This window comes from Schistocerca americana, chromosome 7 (assembly GCF_021461395.2).
Source record: "Schistocerca americana isolate TAMUIC-IGC-003095 chromosome 7, iqSchAmer2.1, whole genome shotgun sequence".
NCBI classification, from domain to species: domain Eukaryota; kingdom Metazoa; phylum Arthropoda; class Insecta; order Orthoptera; family Acrididae; genus Schistocerca; species Schistocerca americana.
The window spans coordinates 444,359,658-444,374,189 of record NC_060125.1 but is presented as its reverse complement, the minus strand read 5'-3'; the positions used below and the strand labels follow the sequence as shown (position 1 = coordinate 444,374,189).

The following is a 14,532-nucleotide window of genomic DNA, read 5'->3' as shown; positions in this document are numbered from 1 at the left end:
TGGATTCACTTTCTTAATATAATACTGAATTGGGAAAAAGTCTCCACTGCCCATTAACTTGATGTTTTTTGCTGATAATTGTTTGGAGTATTCTTCTATCAACTTTCTGCCGTTTGTCAGTTGTTGCTTGAGTATTTAGTTTGAATAGTGTTTCATTTGCATATGTTGCTTCTGGTTTAACAACAGAGGAGTAATGGCAAAATTTAGCATTTATTGAGAGAGATCGTTTTTTCTAGGTTGGCAATGTGGTTCTCTGTGCTCACTGTAGCTTTAATGTTCTATTCTGTATTAATGCTCTTTCATCAGCATTCTAGGTAATAATCTCACAAAAATATTTAAGCTTTTTTACTACTTTAATTTTTTGATCATTATGGAGTATGATATGGGATGTGTCAACTGGGAAGCTGGGCATTATTTCTGTTTTCTCAGACGAAATGTGCAGTCCAACTTTTGCCGCTAATTGTTCTAGTTATTCTATCAAAATCTTTGCTTCATCAGTATTGTTTGCTAACAGGGCCAAATCATCTGCAAATGCAAGGCAATTAAGTCGAATATTTCTTCCAATCGTAACAGATGGTGTGCATATCTTGTTCCATTCACGCATGATTTTCTCCTGGACACAATTGAACCATAATGGAGACAATCCATCGCCTTGTCGAAGGCCAGTATGAATCTCAAAACATTCAGAGAATTCAATTCTGAACCTTACTCTAGCTTTGGTATTTCGAAGGATGACTGCAACAAGGTTGACAAGTTTCTGATGTAAACCAAATTCTTTAAGAATTGACACTAGAGATTCATAATGGATACTATCGTAGGCTTTTTTAAAATCGACAAAGATTATCACTAGCTTCTTGTTCCTGACCTTTTGATGTTTCATTATACATTTGAGACTAATTATTTGATCAGGACAGCTTTGTCCTGCACGAAGCCTCCTGGATATTCGCCTAGTTCACCATCAAGCTGCTCATGAATTCTGAAATACAGAACCTTGGAAACAATTTTGTAAGTAATATCCAGCAGGGATATACCCCTATAATTATTTGGATCCGATCTATCTCCCTTTTTGTGTAGTGGATGGATTATTGCAACATTCCATTCCTCTGGTAACATCTCAGTATTCCAAATGTCAGTAAGGTGTTTGTGTAAGTTCCAAATAGTTTGTACATTTGCAAATTTCCAAAGTTCTGCCACCAGTTGGTTATCACCTGCTGCTTTATAACTCTGAAGTGAGTTAATCACTGCTTGTACTTCATCTGGATACAATGGTACAACTCTTTCTAAAAGCATTTTGTTTCTTGGGTAGGGGTCAAATTCCAAATGATGTTCAGGTTGCGGGCTTTCAAATAAGAATGAAATGATGTGGTGGTGGCCCTCAACTATGTACCCACTGGCTCAAAGTTGAAATATTAAAAGTTTTGGCTGGTTTTGTTGTCTTGGGGCTGGGATACGTAGTGGCCACATTACAAGCCAAATACTGGTGAGTCTACAGTATGCAATATGAATATACACATGAATCAAATGGTCAAAGGTTCCTATCACTTGGCAATTGTGAATTTTGAACGTAATATAGACATTTATAAATGAAAAATTGTAATTAAATAAATTCTGCAGGTACTATTTTAATGACTCTAAATGATGAGTACGGTAGCAGAAGTACCTTTAAGAATTCCTTTTATTACTGTAAAACACTTATTGGTGTCGATGGTCCAGCAATTAAATAAAATATAAGTTGAATAACAGGGAAAGAATAGATTCCTACGTCACGTAATTAGTTATGAACAACAACATAGCTCGCGAGATATTCTCTTCTAAACACATACAACGTCTTCACTGCAGAAGCCACGGAAATCTCACAAGTGCACAGGTCGGCACTATGAAATATTTCTATCTCCCATGACCACACGCAAACTGCTCCACTCTCCAAGTCTTTCCTGCAACCGTGCGTCCATCGCGCCTTACTGTCCAGGACTCTCCCGCGTCCTCTCCCATACTGTTCTCCCACTTCATTCAGTCTCCCCATTCACGAGTGCTGTGATTGGCTAGAGCGCTCCCACCATGTCTTCAAGCCAACGCACACTCACAAACATAGTGAAACACATTTTGAAATAATGGGTTTACATTTAAATAACTTGAAATTAAATAAATATTCCTACGGCTGCACCATAAACATACTCTAACACACATTATTAAATACATAAACAAATTAAATAAACATATATCACAGGAATAGAACAGAAGTAAGTCAGTAGCCTAAGGTCTCTGTGCTTTCAAAACACAGTAAATATTTGACCAATTTCTTCATGAATAGTATATATCGGATATAAGCAAAGACATAGATGAATAAATATATTTATAAGCATGCTGCTACCATTTTTCATGTCACTGTGGAGTACTTATGGCCTGATGCGATTAATAGTAATCGGCCACTTTGATCTCCAATAACTCACATACTATCCAAGTTACACACCTGTAATTCATACCAATTTAGGTTTACACTAATAGCTTTCTAAAGACACGTTGATCAACAAAATCGGATGAACCGTTTAGATTTTGGAAATTTGTTGCTGAGTGTTACTTGTATAATTTACTGTCAGATACTAAACTTTGAACTAACAAAGATATTGAAAATCTGATTACACCATCAGAATCGTCATGCAAATACTGCTAATGTACATGTTTATTTTTAAGGTATCATGATTCCTCTGGCTATTATTAATTTCTACATGACCTATGTAATGTCTGCCATTATGATTTCACAAAGTCCGCCATCTTTGGGACTCCGCGGCATACAAATCTCCTTCATCGACACAAAGCCCATTCCACGACACAGCGTTAACATGGAATTCCCTGGAATTCTCAGCCACGTGGTCGGCCTGGACTACTCGTTGGGGCTACCCCTCTTGCTCCGGCTAAGGTACGGCACCACGCGGTCACTGACTAGCCCCGGCTTGCCGAGTGGCCCGTGCGGCCATGCCAACTCTGAACTTAGAATATTTCCAGGGCGCCACAACTCACCCGGTACTTCACAAGGTTCCACACTATTTAGTAACTGTTTTAAATATTTATCCAATATCATTGAAGTGTCATAATTGTTGTGTGCTATCTTTCTGTTTGTATCCTTCATCACAAGAGTAGGTGGAATGTATTTCGACTGGTACTGTTTGAATGTCTGATAGTAATCTCTTGTCTTGTGGCAATTGAAAGCATCCTCGATAGATTTTAGCGAATTCTTATGAAATTGCCTTTTGTCCCTTCTAATTTCTTTGTTGAAACGCTACATTACATTCCTCATTCCCCCAAGCATGTATCTTGCGTTTCCGTGCAGGAGGTACTTCTTCAGCCAAGACTTTTAATCGATTGACAGTGGCTCCTAGATTGTCACTTAAAGGTATTCTTGATCTCTCATAATATATCTGATTATTAATAATATCTAACTTTTGAGGTTTTCTATTAGGTGTTCATTTGATTTTAATTTTCGTCATGTAGTGGTCCGAATCAACATCAACGCCACGCAGCACTTTAACATTACATATTTCCTTATGGAATTTCTGATCCATGGCCACATGATCTATCTGGAACTTTCCTAGCTTGACGTTAGGGCATTTCCATGTCATTAACTTACGTGGTCGTCTCTTAAACCTTGTTGTCTTCAAAACCAATCCGTTTGTAGTACAAAATTCAATTAACCGTTCCATGTTCTTGTTTGTAAGTTTATGCGCTGGCCATCGCCCCACGGCACCTCGAAATTTCTTCTCTTGTACAATCTTCACATTACAGTCTCCAAGCAGAATTTTAATGTTAGTATCCGGTATGGTCCTTACTAGTTGATAAAGTTCATCCCAGAATTTTTCCGTTCCATCCATGTCAGTTCTATTTTTAACGTTAGTTGGAGCATGAATATTTATCAGTGTGCATCTCTTGTTTTCCACCTTAATTGTTAACAATGCCATTCTTGAGGGATTGGATGAAAAATCCTCAATGGAATCTAATATTCTATTATGTACTAAGAAACCTACGCCAAATTGGGGAACACTTTCTATTGCCCTTTCTCCTGGTTGTCCCGTATAAAGTCGATATCCTCCTGATTCGATCGGGTCCTAGTCAATATTGCATAACTCTTGAAGCGTTGTGATAACTATGTTCTGTTGATCTAAGACATTTATTAAATGTTTCAATTTACCAACTTTCCTTAAAGAATTAATATTTACTGTGGCAAAATACGAAAATCTTTGTGGTTTGTTAAATTTAGCCCCTTCTTATGTGGAATATGTTGCATGTTTGTTTGTTCATTCAGTGCATCACTAGGCGCTCCGACTCACCTTTGTCCCTTGTGTGTCACCCCACCGTATGCGAATGGTGTCTTCGCATGGATAATCTAGTCGTGACTGTCCAAACCGGTGGATTCTTTCAATAGAAGACTCCTCATATTTGTTTGATTGTCTGATCAATGATCAAGTGTCTGACCAAGGTCAGGGTTTACAATTCCAGATGTGATCTGGAAAGGTGATGGGTGAATTATGGATGGTAAAAAATGAGATTGATGGGATGTGTGTTTGGTCCGTGGGAGCTATTTTATTGCGCTCAAGTCTGCCAGCAAGCTGGTGAGGACCCCCCACCCCATCCGCCACATGGGACGTGCCATGTAGGAGTACACCTCTCCTCCTATTACAACACCATAACAGGTCCCTACCCCACCGTTTACATGGCACCTGTGTTGATGTGAATGGTGTCTACTCAGCAGCGATGCATCTGGTGCCATGTTTGTCTATTGCAATATTATACTTTAACATATATGTCTTTGGGTCTTAAATAACTTCCAAATAATACTGTATACTATGTGAAAGTCCTTGGAAACAGGAATAGAAACTACAATAAAATTCAAAATGATTCATTTTCCTTTATTGTCACTGCCAACATTTGTATAGTTTTATACATTCTTTGAACAATAAGTTACAGCTTTGGAATGTAACCTTTATTCTTACATGCAGATCATCAAAAGTTTACATACTCAGCCTTAAATAACAGAAAAATTTATAACTGTCATCTCTCTAATTCTAAGAAAGTATAAAGATCCCCAGTGTTGTATCTTCTCATGTTGATAGGGTGAAACCTCACCTCCTATTTCTTCTGTTCTTCGGGCTATTATAAAGATCACCCCATCCTGGTAATTTATTGTGAACCATATGTTTAGTTCTAAGTCAAACTTTAGGAATGTCGGACGTATTGATTTCGCTATGGACTGTCTGGTACCGTCAGCACAAACTTCTGCACTGTTTACATGGCACCTGTGTTGATGTGAATAGTGTCTACCCAGCAGCGATGCATCTGGTGCCATTAACATGACAGCCAGACAAGTGTGAAACTACCCTTATGCTTTAAAATCTGGTTTTGAAATCTTGGCTGTGCCATTATATAATCATGAAACCTTCAGTGTCTCCAGGTCTCTTCCACAATACAACCTTCTTATGTGATTCTTAAACTGTGCATCAGAAATGATTAAATTATGCTCTATGCAACGATCTACCAGGCAGATTCCTCTTTCATTGCTTTCTCCCAATTCGTATTCTCCTGCTATTTTTCCTTCACTACCTGTTCTTGATATCGAATTCCAGTATCCAGTCACAATTAAATTTTCATCTCCCTTGACTGTTTGAATTATTTCTCTTGTCTTAGTATACATTCTTTCATTCTCCTCATAATGCATGGAGCTAGTTGACATATAAACTTGTACTTCTGTAGTGGATTATGTTGGCTTTGTGTCTGTCTTGTCTATGATAATGCTGTTCACCATATTTTATTTGCATTCCTATTTTCTTATTAATTATTAGACCTACTCCTGGATTACGCCTATTTCATTTCATATTTATAACCCCTATACTCATTTGACCAGAAGTCCCGTTTTTCCTGCCACTGCCCTTCACTAATTCCCACTGTGTACACTTCAACCTACCCATTTCAATTTCACTTTTTAAATTCTGTAACCTCCCTCCCTATCCAAGCAAGACGTCTAACACTCCGTAGTCCAACCCATAAAATGCAAGTGTTTTTTTTTTTTTTTTACAACGTCCTCCTGAGTAATCTGCGTCCACAGATCCAAATGTGGTACAAGTTTACTCTCAGAATAGTTTATCCAAGAGGATGCCATCACTATTTAACAATATAGAAGAGCCTCAGGAAAAATTTGGTTGTAGTTTCGTCTTGCTTTGAACATGTTTGGCCTCTTCACAGATACCACTCCATTGTGTTTTCACCAACAGTATATGTATCACTGAGGCACTCAAGCCAATCCCCAACTTGGCAAAGTCCATGGATCATGGATCATTGCTGCAGGGGGGGGGATGTTGCATATGACACTCATTGAAATGTTACAGTAATTTCTACACTGCCACCCAGATCTAATTCCGAGACCTTTTCAGGAAACAAATTGAGTGCTTCATAAATGCTGTTATCAGTATCATTTTATTAGAAAGATAGAAATAAATTCAAAGATACTTGGATTGTAATATTAACATGGCTCTGACAGAATATGGATTGTATCACATCCCAACTGTGGGATTTGACTCCAGACTGGTTGCATCTTTATGCATCGTATTGTGTGAAGAGGATATAAAAGTGACTTTAAATTCTGACCTCATTGTTTTTGCTTTGAGGAAGCAATAATGTAAAACAAATTAATTAGAAATTTTATATGTTTTTACAACTGATGTTTTCTGGTTGTCAGTTCAGTATTTGTAAATGGTGTCTTGAAAGCCAATGGTTCATAATATCTTCTCTCTAATCAATTACAGATTCCCAAGTACTGTCTGTCACATGATAAACCATGCAATAGAAGCACAAAACTACTAATTTGTAAGTATAAGCTCTTGAGAAATAACGAACTTTATTTTTTTCTAGCTGCATGCGGAGTACAATCCATCAAATGATGAGTACTTGGCACACCGTGTACTTCAAGCACTGGATGCAGCACAGTTTGTACGGCTAACAGCAGCAGGCTCCGATGTGGCTATCTTGGGTGGTGACCTTAATGCACTGCCTGGTGACCTTGCCCAAAGAATTATTTGCTTATATGCAGAATTAGAAGACAGTTGCTGTGTGGCTCATCCAATGGTAAGTATCTTATGAGAGTTTGGTGAATACTTCTATAATTTCATATGAAAATGTCTGAAAAGGGGAACTTATGGACTGTCCCTCATCTGTTTTCTTCGTACTAATAGGCACTGAAGCTCACCCTCAGAAATAAATTTTCTAAAGCAATTTGACTCAATTCTTAAAAAAGAAATATTATTAACATAATCTTTGGTAACTGAGTGCATAATGTAAAAATCTATTAATTGTATGTTTGCTAGTTAAGATCTTGCAAGTTGCATTTGTGTTTAACTCCCATATTATTACTGACTAATATTAAAATATAATTTTTAATACAAGTAATATCTTTTCAATTACTAGTCGTACGAAAATAAATTAAAATTTAATGCAGACATGTGAAATGTGTTATTGTTAAATGAAAAGAAAGTTGGTTGTAAGAAATACCCACATGATGCCTCTTTCATCGCGTGCAATTGCTGACACACATGAATAAAAGTACATGCACAAAAATTAGTAGGAAGAATGCACATAAGCATGTGTGTTCTTGGGTCCATGTGTTGCCTTATTGTTCAATCAATCTGCTATGCATCCATTTCTTTGTTAAGCAATTTGTGTTTCATTTGTGGTGGCAAAAGTTGAAAGAAAAAGAGAACATGGGACGGCTTCGGTAAAACAGTATCTAAATAGCAGAGGTACATGGAATACAATGTGACAGTGACATTTTGTATGCAGATTTCAGAAGAAAGTCACAGTGAGATTTAAGATTTTGTGCTTAGGGAATTGCAATGATAAGGCAATAACTTTTAACGCACTGGCAACCGGATACCAGTTTGAGCTATTTTCATCTCAAATCAAAGCATTTCAGTGATTACTCCTGAAACTAAGAAATACTTTTAGTCATTCTGTGAAGGTTAATTGGCTTTCAACACATTGTTTGTATTTTATTGTATAAAATGTTGTTTAAACAACTTCAGTCAAAAGTGATTGTATGTAGATTAGTATCCTTGTACTCAACAAGTTTGGTAATGTCATAGACCCCAGAATATACAAGAATGAAGATTGTGTTTTTCAATTTCTTATTGTTTACTTCATCACTGTCCTTCATTTCAATTTCTGCTAATTTGTTGAGGAGCTTCAGCTGGCTCATATTTTCTTTTCTTCTCCTCAGTTGTTGTGCTACTAAGTTGCGATAACATTAATATTTGTCCACAGATTTCATATGCTGTTTTCATAAATTTATAACTTGCTTTTTCTCTGTTTCCCCGCATGGAAAAATGCTCATTTTTTAGAGAGATGTAAACAGAGACTTTTTATGTAATACTTGATGTTTGGGACGTCACACCCCAATTTTTTATTCAAGTAATCTTTAGAAGTGGCAATCCGTATGACTTCTCTATGCCTATAATCATCTGCATAACTTCAGCATGCTTCCATTGGGGTCAACAGACATTATTGCACATAATTACCTCAAAGCATAACCTCAACACCTTACAAGATGAAGCACATAAAGGCCTCAACTGCCTGTCACCTGCTGAACAAGAGAGGTATCCACTGATGCCGGGAAGCAATGAGCTGTTACGCATGGCCTCCGTTTTGAGGAAATTACACATGCACAAATAGTTGCACTGTTGGAAATTTAAGTGCATGTGGAAAGTTGAACAGTAAAAAGTCTTTGTGTGGATACACCTATACAATTCAATCTCTAAAAATGAAAAATATTTTATTTTTATTTGTCATTTCACATTTTGGCACCAAATGCTAATTTGTCTTGAAGACTGACATTTCCATCCAGATAATAATAAAAAGATGTCGATTTTATTTTAAGAATTATGATTCAGTATTTATCATTTAACACCTTTGTTTGTTAATAAATATGGAACTTAATAGACTTTTTCGCTATGCATTAGCTATTGAAAACAAAACTACATGAGAGATTTCAAATACTTTGTGGTCGTTAAGATACAGAACTTAAAATTCTATAAGTATGAAGATAATTGAAGAGGGACAGTCCTTAAGATGTTATCCTGTGATTTAGTGGTGTTAGCAATACAGTTGTTATATATTTGTTTTTAGAAGAGTTCTTTTTATGTAAATAGCATCGTTTGCTGACTGTCAGTTTTCCCTGAACCCAGAGAAATTGCCATATTTTTAAATGAGTGTTGAAATTGTTAAATTCTGCACTAATATTGTAGGATTCTAGCAGGCACTGTGCCATTATTGGATACCATTTCACATTTAGTCTTTGGTATGAATTAAAGTGCTACTGCAGCAATATTAGCAATAAGATCCATTTTAGATGTAACAGGTGAGCTATGAACTCGCTGTTTCATACCTCCCTGAAAAGATAAGTCCTGAGAATTCAAAGCTAGAGACCTTGCAGCCCGTAAAAATAGAGCGTAATTCCAAGCTACAAAGTAGCATAGATATGATGGAGGTAATTTAACACTCTTGTGGCTGGATAGGCAACTTCAAAGGTTGGAGGAAGGCAAGGGCATACCACTTGCAAGGGGTCATGTCTAGTAAAGCACAGTAGTGTTCAGAGCAGTCGTCAGCTCATGAGATATTAAAGGTATAAATAATAATGTTAAAGAATCTCTAATAGATTAGCTAATGAACTAAATTCATCTGATTTGTTTTAATGTACAAGAATTTTGTTTTTACATGTAATGTTTTTGCACAGTGCAAGATTTTCTACTGTCACAGTTTTCTTTCTGTCTGTACAGGAGACCCACAAAAATTTTGGTACAAATGAAACAGCAGCCAACAGCTATACTGGTAAAAAAGTAGCAAGGGAGCAACCTGAGGGTAAAAGAATAGATTACATAATGTTTCGGACGTCATCAAGAGTGAAGGTTTGTATCTTGATATGTGTTGTTTCCAGTTTTCTGTATCTTTCCTCGCATTTGCCCCAATTGAATTTGGAAAACCAAGGTTAAACCTAAATCAGGACAACCGGAAACAGCATGAACCTACACCCCCCCCCCCCCCTGCCCCTCCCCCCTGCCCTCCTAAATCTGAGACCAGTGACTTAATAAACATAGTACCTCATTTGGTTAGACCTAATGTACAATACCTTTATGGTGGTACATATGTGTGACAAGTTAAATAATAATTAATTGAAATCCTCAGCTGCTGACAGGTGTTGTTGATATACCTCGATGGGGACAGCTGAAAATGTGTGCCCCGACCAGAACTTGAACCCGGGATCTCCTGCTTATGTGGCAGATGCTCTATCCATCTGAGCCACCGAGGTCACAGATGAATAGTGCGACTGCAGGGACTTATCCCTTGCACGCTTCTCGTGAGACCCACATTCCCAACTGCCCACAATCTACATACATAATGTACCTAATGGATATTTGCCCATCCACTCACTTGCGCACACTAAGGTGACGATTCCCATAAAAGTTCGGGCATTCACACAGATGGTGAATGGCCGGGTAGCCTTTAACTATATATGAAGATAGTAACTGCTCTCAAAAGAACATCTTTGAAATCCTCCATGAATAATTTCACCATAATTGATGCATTTATTGGCTATTGTGGCACTAAAGTCCTCCCTGATCAGTTTGAAGTTATCAGAAATCAGCATCCTGGTGAAGAGAGCGACCACATCAGATTTCACCATAAGGTTCTAATAACAAAGATTTAGTTCTTGCAGCCATTGAATGAAATGTACAGAATTTCTGATATGATGCTTACATTTAATGATGTAGAATCTTAAAATGGTAGACCAATAGTGTTTCATAAATTCCGCTTCTCTGTCATCCTCCCAAGGACTCCATCTTGTCATAGACCATATCATTGTTGGGTGAAAGGGTTTGCATGTCTCGATGATGCTGAGAACTACGCCTCAAGGTCCCACAACTTAGGGAAGGATGGGCCGTTTCCACCCCCACCCCGCACCCCCATGGAGCTCCACCAGTAGTGATTGAGTATGAATATGGTGGTGCTGGGTTTTTCGAGCTGGTAACTGGCTAGATCTTCCAGACCTTTTCTGCCATAAACAATGAGCATATTTCAAGGACAATCGTTAGGAGTGGCGGTGAAAAGTTGTCCATTTCTGAGAATGAGGGCTTTGGCTGCACAGCCTGGGCTGTGAGGGTACGCACCTCCGTATAAAAACTCCTCAGTCTCAAGGTATACTACATTGTGATGGGATGAATGATTGTTGAGGTAAAACAGTCTCTAACCGGCAACTTCTGGGGCACCTGCTGTTGAGCATCTTGCCCATTTAGAGAGTATCTACCTTTTGAACTCTAGTCGGATGACATACTTTTTTACAGCTACATGGTCATCTTCAGCCATTGGCTTTTGTTTTTGCTCCCCATCCCTTGTAGACTCAGTTCAGTGGGAAGTCACCACATGTTCGCATTCCAGTGACCACTTTTCGGCGTGTATCCACCTGCTGACTAAGACAGTGATTGACAGGAGACTGCTAAGATGGATGCTTCAAAGGGCAAATTGGTTTGATATGCCTTTGAACAACAGGAGTGTTTCCAGGAGATGATGGACCATGTCACCTGTATCATCCACTGTGCTGCTGCAAATTCCATTCCCCAGTCTAGCAACCACCTCAGACAGCTTGTTCCTTGGTTCAATGAATGTTGCTTGGCTATCAGAGCCAGCTACACAGCTTTGCAGAAATTCAAACACATCCAACTGTAGAAAATATTCAGTCTGCGAGAGCTCAAGCAAAGTGAGTGATAAAAGAATGGAAAAGGAACTCCGGGAAGGAATTCACGACTTCCATTAATCGCTCCATTTCCGATGCATGAGTTTGGAAATCTACAATGCGGATTTTACACAAGGGTGGTACATGTCTTAAGGCCTTGTTGAGAAATAGTCATGTTGGATGTGCCTAAAGAAGTGGCTTAGGTTTTACCTGAATGCTTTTTTCCATCACTGCATCATCCAGACAAACTCTTGCATTCCAGGTGTTCCATAGGACTGTGGAGAAGAGGCACAGTCTTCTTTTGTAGTTATAAGGTCTATACCCTTCCATACGCCATTTGGGAATTGGAATCATCTCTGTCCACGGCCAGAAACACTGCTCCGGAATTAGATCAAATTCATTATGCTATGCTCCATCACATGTGCCCGGGAACTTAAGAAATCTCCTGTCTTTTTTGAATCAGATTTGATTTGGAGGAGGGAATATTAATTATGTTATGGAAACCAGGCATGGATCATGCCAATCCTAACAATTACTGGAGTGTCGTAGCTCTTACAAGCTGTGTGGGTAAGACTCTGGAGTGCATGGTCAACCTCTGCCTCATATGACTCCTCAAATCCTGGGGTCACATGTGCTGTTTCGAGCACAGGTTCAGGTGCTACCATTCCACATTTGACAATTTAGTAGTACAGAAGACGGTGATACGGGAGTCTTTGTGCTGAAACCATTTGGTCGGTGTGTTTTTTAACCTTCAGAAGTATATGACACCACTTGGAGGTGCAACGTCCTTCACCAACTTCATGGATAGGGAATATATGGACATCTGCCACTTCTTATCCAATCCCTGCTTGACTACAGCTGCTTTCAGTATTGCATTGATGATATCTTGGCAGGCTGCTGTGTTCAAGAGAATCGGGTCCCCCAGGGCAGTGTACTCAGCAACACACTGTTTGCAATGACTATCAATGGCCTCTCCTGTGTACTCAAGAGACCCATCTATTGACCTTTGTTTGTGGATCTTCCTTTGATCTTACAGCGACATCAACACAACTATAGCTCCTCATGAGGAGAATGGAAATCAGGGCCAGTAAAAATAGTTTTAGGTTCTCACCGGACAAGAATAGTTGAATCAGTTGGGTAACTGTGCTTGTCAGACTTTTAACCAGTAAGAGTTCACTACGGACAGCAATATTTTCAGTTTTAAAGGCAACATGCACATTTTGGACCTACTGTTTGAAACAAAAGTAACCTGGCTGAAAGTCCCATAAACAAAGAGACATTTTGAAATGCCTCAGCAGAAGACATTGGGGGAAGACAGGTACCATGTACTCTAGTTTAAGGATCAGCAGGTACTTCCTACCTCAAGATGTCAAATGCTGTCCCCACAAGGGCATTCGGATGTCAACTGGAGCCTGTCAGACCGGAATCCGTACACAAAGGCTGGTGAACCACCAATCTGTTTATAGCAGTGTCTCCATTGGCCGATCAGCAGGTACTTCCTACCTCAAGATGTCAAATTCTGTCCCCACAAGGGCATTCGGATGTCAACTGGAGCGTGTCAGACCGGAATCCGTACACAAAGGCTGGTGAACCACCAATCTGTTTATAGCAGTGTCTCCATCAGCCGATCAACAGGTACTTCCTACCTCAAGATGTCAAATGCTGTCCCCACAAGGGCATTTGGACATCAACTGGAGCGTGTCAGACCAGAATCCGTAAACAAGGGCTGGTGAACCACTAATCTGTATATAGCAGTGTCTCCATTGGCCATGACAGGCTCTGAAAATCTTAGCAATGCCTCAGTGATTAGATTTAGCAGGGCAGCCCACCTCATCTTGGAGTAACTGTTCAGCAAGTCAGCCCCATGTTACCAAGCCAGTCTGTGTCACATATCTGGAGATGTGAGACTCTGAATATGCAGCCAGGGATGTAACAGATTGCTGCCTTGGCATCCTCAGAGGCTCAAAGTGATTTTTAGCTTAATGCAGTAAAAGAAAATTTGTACTCCAGATTATGTTTTTACAAATCTGTTCTCTTCGGTTTTAAGTACATGTCACCAGGGGTGTCCATACAATAGTTTTTAGGGTGGAGTCGGATTGGGGGGGTTGGGGGGGGGGGGTGGAGAGGCTAGAGCTGGGCATATGGAGTGTTTTTAACCCTTTTAGTGCCAAATACGATCTGATCGTGATCCAGATTTTCGGCGAAAAATGCCAGTAACGATCTGATCGTGATGCCTTTCTCATTCGCTATGAAATACTAACAACTTTGCCTTCAAGCGCGGAAAAAATGAATGAGAAAGGCATCATGATCAGATCGTTACTGGCATTTTTCGCCGAAAATCTGGATCACGATCAGATCGTATTTGGCACTAAAAGGGTTAATATTTTGGAAGGCGAATGGCTACTTATTTTATTATGATGATTGTTTCTCCCAGTGTGGGTGGGCACCAACAAAATATTTTTGCATTCAGGCGGGTGACTGAAATTTCATGTGGAAATCCTGCCGCAACAAAAAAGTCTTTATTTTAATGATTGACACCTCACTTTGCGTATCACATCTGTGGCAATTTCTACCCTATTTGATGATAATACAAAATGAGGTGTCCATCTTTGAACTTTTTCGATGTCCTCCCTCACTCTTGTCTGATGTGGATCCCACATGGCACAGCAGTACACCAGAAGAGGTCAGACAAGTATAGTGTAAGCAGTGTTCTGCCAATAAATTTCAGCCTTTTATTTGCTTTCCCCACAACATTATTGTGTGATTGT

At 39.1% G+C, this 14,532-nt stretch overlaps 1 protein-coding gene across 1 annotated transcript in view; it reads left to right on the top strand.

Annotated features, from left to right (window-relative positions):
* The window catches only part of LOC124621957 (putative neutral sphingomyelinase), a 101,389-nt gene that overhangs the window by 55,039 nt on the left and 31,818 nt on the right, over positions 1 to 14,532 (top strand). The window contains exons 4-5 of the mRNA XM_047147484.1: positions 6,898 to 7,110; positions 9,813 to 9,941. Of these exons, the coding sequence (XP_047003440.1) occupies positions 6,898 to 7,110; positions 9,813 to 9,941 (342 nt within the window). The remainder of the gene's footprint in view (positions 1 to 6,897; positions 7,111 to 9,812; positions 9,942 to 14,532) is intronic.